A 4,185-nucleotide genomic window follows, 5' to 3' on the forward strand; every position below is an offset into this window, starting at 1 on the left:
AAAAAAACACATTATGGTTCTGTAAGCCTATTTTAAGATGCTTGTCAACACTTTCGTGTAAGATACTTGAATTTACATATTTATTTATTTATTTCCTTTGGACAATATCGCTCTCGTTTCTTACATGACATACGTGGTACTTTAAAAGTTTTCTTCATTTTCTTTACTTGTGTAAACAAACGTTGGTATTTTGACGCTATAACGCATTATAATTTAATTAAATATTTCTTCTTTCCTTCGAAAAATAATTTTTATTATGTTTTACATTTTCCATTCTTGGCTGAAACAATTGTCTTCACTTTTGTTGTTTTTTATGTTTTTTTTTAATTTAATAAATTTTTTGTAACAAATACATATTTATGTAAGTATATATAAGAAATCAGTCATGCGAAAAGAATCACAAAATACCACTTACCATACATACTATACGAGAATATGTATGTCTACGTATGTATGTATGTATTTACGTAAATATACATACTATTTTATGAGAAAATTATACACACATATTTTCAGATTAAAATAAATAAAAAACGAGATAGGATCTCTTCGCAATTTGAATTCATCTAAAATTAAAAAAAAAAGATTCAATTTTAGTTAGTTAAATATTGTATATACAACAAACATATCTTTGGTCCTCTAACGACACAATTCAAAACTCACAAAATAAAAACTGTCACTACTGTTAAGTGGCTCATGTATCTAATCTTTGTCTAATCCTTACTAATTACTTTAATAAGGATTGGAGATGGATTAGACAAGAATTAGAAACATGAGTCCCTTAACAGTAGTAAGGGCTTATATTTTTTGAATTTGGAATTGTGCCGTTATTGCAGAGGATCATCGATATGTCATTTCATTTACTTATTTGCTCAAGCTCATAAAATAGCTTAGTCGCTTGCTTAAGCGCACAAATAGATACATATTGTTGTTTGAGTTCAATAATTTTTCAGCGATAAACTTTGCAACTTTTGAATTGGTCTTAGAGTCCAGCCCGCTCATGATCGCGACCTTTAAGCTGCTGAGTCATTCATAATAGATTAACTCGAAAATATGCAATGCTTTGCTTTAACATGCACGGATATGGTCTATGAAATATTTTTTTTTTTTTTTGCACAATATATTAAAAAGCATCAGTTGTTCAAAAAAAAAAATTAATCGTTGGACTAACTAATTAAAAATGTATAAATATGTAAATGAAATAAAGTTCTTTGGTTATGAAATATCTACATACAATTTCCATTTTTTTTGTATTCAATTGTGTTTAAAACCGCTTTCGGGTTATTCGAAAATGGATATTTGATTTTTTAAATCAGGAGAAAACGAATAATTTTTGAATATATTTCTTTGCATATCGAATGAAAAATATTAGTAGCTCGCCCTGAGACACATCTGCATAATTAAATAAAAAAAGGGTGAAAAGCAGTTTGCAAGAACCGAGTCAATCAATCCTTATATTCATTCCTTAAACACAAAAAAAAAACATAATTTTTCCAGACTCATTTTATAAACTTTTTTTGGAATACGTGAAAAAAAATATATCCCGAAATTCTTTACTAAATCACTAATATGCCCTTATATATTTCGTTGACCATTCGTGTACGAGTATATACGCATGCATAAATAAACTGTAAATTAATAAGTATTCATGTACTAATAAGTATGTATATTTAAATGGATGAAAACTAACCTAAGGAGTGATCATAGACTAAACTACTTAGAAATTGTAGAATAAATAGCATCGTATTTTGTGGCATTTCTTGTTGCTACTGTTTCTCGTTCTGAAATTGGTTGGCGGTTTATCGTCGAATCATTTACAAGTACAGCTGATTAAAATATGATGTGCACACCCGACCACAGCGCATTTGATGTCTAATTCTATTTTTTTTTTTTTTTTGTGATCCGGAATCGACTCGGATAACCCATAGTCAATGTGATACTTTCACTAGCACAACTCAGCTGATTTATGTTTGTATGTATAATTCGTGTTTTAACAAATTTATGCTTCATCATTGACGAAAAGTTCTCATAGACACACAAATGTCTGCAAATAATTGTGTTTCGTTTTAATTTAGCTCCTTTTTTTCTCTTCCCTTTAGCGCATTTGCGTTACAATAATAATAATATTACCTACGAAATATTTGGGTATCATATTACATAATTTGCTCTAATTACTTCTATGCTCATATTCGCCGCCATCCTCATCATCATCACCGTCATTTTCTTCTTGTTCGACTAACCTGGCTGCCCTGGCGGCAAAATTCGAAGTTGTTCCACGGCCGCTGCTACGGCGTACCGTAGGACTATCAAGTGCACGACTCCGCGCAATATTGGCCGGTATGCGTACAGTTGCGAAATCAGTATCCTCCTCGAAATCACCATCATCAACATCTTCGTCATCGCCATTCACTGAACCACTGGGACTGCCAGGTGGACTAAGCGCTTGTATTAATTTACCCTTCGATTCGTTCCACAAATGATTGAGACGTTCGCGTCCAAAAAGTAAAAGGAAAGCATCGATAAAATCACGTGATGCTTCCTCCCATTTTGTAATGATATCATCCTTCACTTTGGTCAATTCGCGACGACCGCGAACCTTAAGTTCATCCATTTTATTTTGAAATCTAAACTTCTTCTCCGAAAGGAATGATACATTCAAATCTTTGGCCGAATAGCCACGCGCCAAATTCCTGCGTACATATAAATCGTAGTCCTTGACGATGCGTGCCACAATATCCGATGTGGAAACGCCTGAATGAATAAAACGAAAGAAAAATATAAATGAATTTTTAGTTTAGTCTAAAAAGAAAATTAACAGAAATAAAAAGTGCTCGACGCATGTCCTTAGCGAAATGTCACTTGCAAAATTTTACAGTTAAAAATTCCACCTATAGTTTTGACGAGCTCCAATAAGATCTGCTTCGTTTACACAACAGTCGTTTCTACGTAACCGGAACGATCTAGTCGAAATATCTGGACAAGGACTATTACTTCAGCAAAACTCGCCTAAACTGCTTGGGAAATTTGTATGCTGGTACAACCACAACACCATCAACATTGTCTCAACCTTTTGTGATCACAGAAGTTGCCGATGGAGCCCATGTCCCTCTAACTTCTCGAAACTAATCAACTTGCAGTTGTGTGTTGGAAAACTCGGTTAACAGTAAATGAGTACCCTCTGGATCTCTTCTATAGCTGACGGTTCCTAAGGAATCTAAAGCCGAGCCCACATATGCAAGGCAATGGCCCATTTTCCCACTAATTCCAGTGTGGTTCCCGTGCAAACCCTCTCCTCTCAGGTGTTTCACAGAGCCGTGCTTCTGTCTATGACTACCTCGATTCCTTTTGACTGTTAAAAAATTAAGCGCATGGATGGGTGCCCGAGATTTGGAAACAAAGAATAATTGAGGATTAACAATTCCCAATTCGGATATCAGTTAGATAGGTGGAATAGAAATATTTTTTCTAAGAGCAGTTACTTCTTGTAGACATTAACATACTTTCGAATTTATAGGTTCTATGTAGTAAGACAATCTCGTTTCTTGGATATCTCTACCAAGCTTTCCTTATTTTCGCATATCAACGCGCAGAAATCATAATGCCGAAGAGGCTGAAAGCAATTCAACTCTCTTACCTTCCGTACGTTCAGTGGCCACAAACATGCCTTTGGCCTTCAGTGGTGCGTAAATATCCTCCACACCATTACCAAGGTATGGAATGTCATCGTGTGCAACAAAATCAATTTTATTCGATTCAATAAATTCGTCCGATAGAGTCCAAGGTGCATCCGGTACAATCTATGTATATAAGAAAATCAATTAAAATTACTCAATGCAAATATGTATGTACAGCACTCAATTATAAATAGTTACATGCATACATACATAGGTACATAGGTACACCGGTACAACGGCCGTTAAAAATATATGTACATACATATGTATGGCAATTTTGTAATAACGAATAATTACAATTGATCATTTAGATGCTTACTTCATCCACATAACGGCAGTGACGTAAAGCCTCGTAACGTTCTTGATCATTCATGACGGTACGCCCCTTCATGCGGTGTGTTAGTTCATCGTTGCACACACCCACAATTAAGTAAACATTCGGAAAAATGTTCTTTGCTTGCATTAGCTGTCTGGCGTGACCTTGATGGAAGAGGTCATAAATGCCATCGGC

At 34.5% G+C, this 4,185-nt stretch overlaps 1 protein-coding gene across 1 annotated transcript; it reads right to left on the reverse strand.

Moving 5' to 3' along the window:
* Positions 1 to 1,397: 1,397 nt before the first annotated feature.
* LOC118746758 (choline-phosphate cytidylyltransferase A-like) lies at positions 1,398 to 4,179 on the reverse strand. Its single transcript, XM_036480666.1, has 3 exons — positions 3,994 to 4,179; positions 3,635 to 3,797; positions 1,398 to 2,751 (listed from the first exon to the last, which is right to left on the reverse strand). The coding sequence occupies exons 1-3, from the start codon at positions 4,135 to 4,137 to the stop codon at positions 2,168 to 2,170; spliced, it is 891 nt and encodes a 296-aa protein (XP_036336559.1). The 5' UTR covers positions 4,138 to 4,179; the 3' UTR covers positions 1,398 to 2,167.
* Positions 4,180 to 4,185: the final 6 nt, after the last annotated feature.

Source organism: Rhagoletis pomonella, unplaced genomic scaffold (genome assembly GCF_013731165.1).
Source record: "Rhagoletis pomonella isolate Grant_MI unplaced genomic scaffold, Rhpom_1.0 Rhpom_scaffold_00011, whole genome shotgun sequence".
NCBI lineage: Eukaryota > Metazoa > Arthropoda > Insecta > Diptera > Tephritidae > Rhagoletis > Rhagoletis pomonella.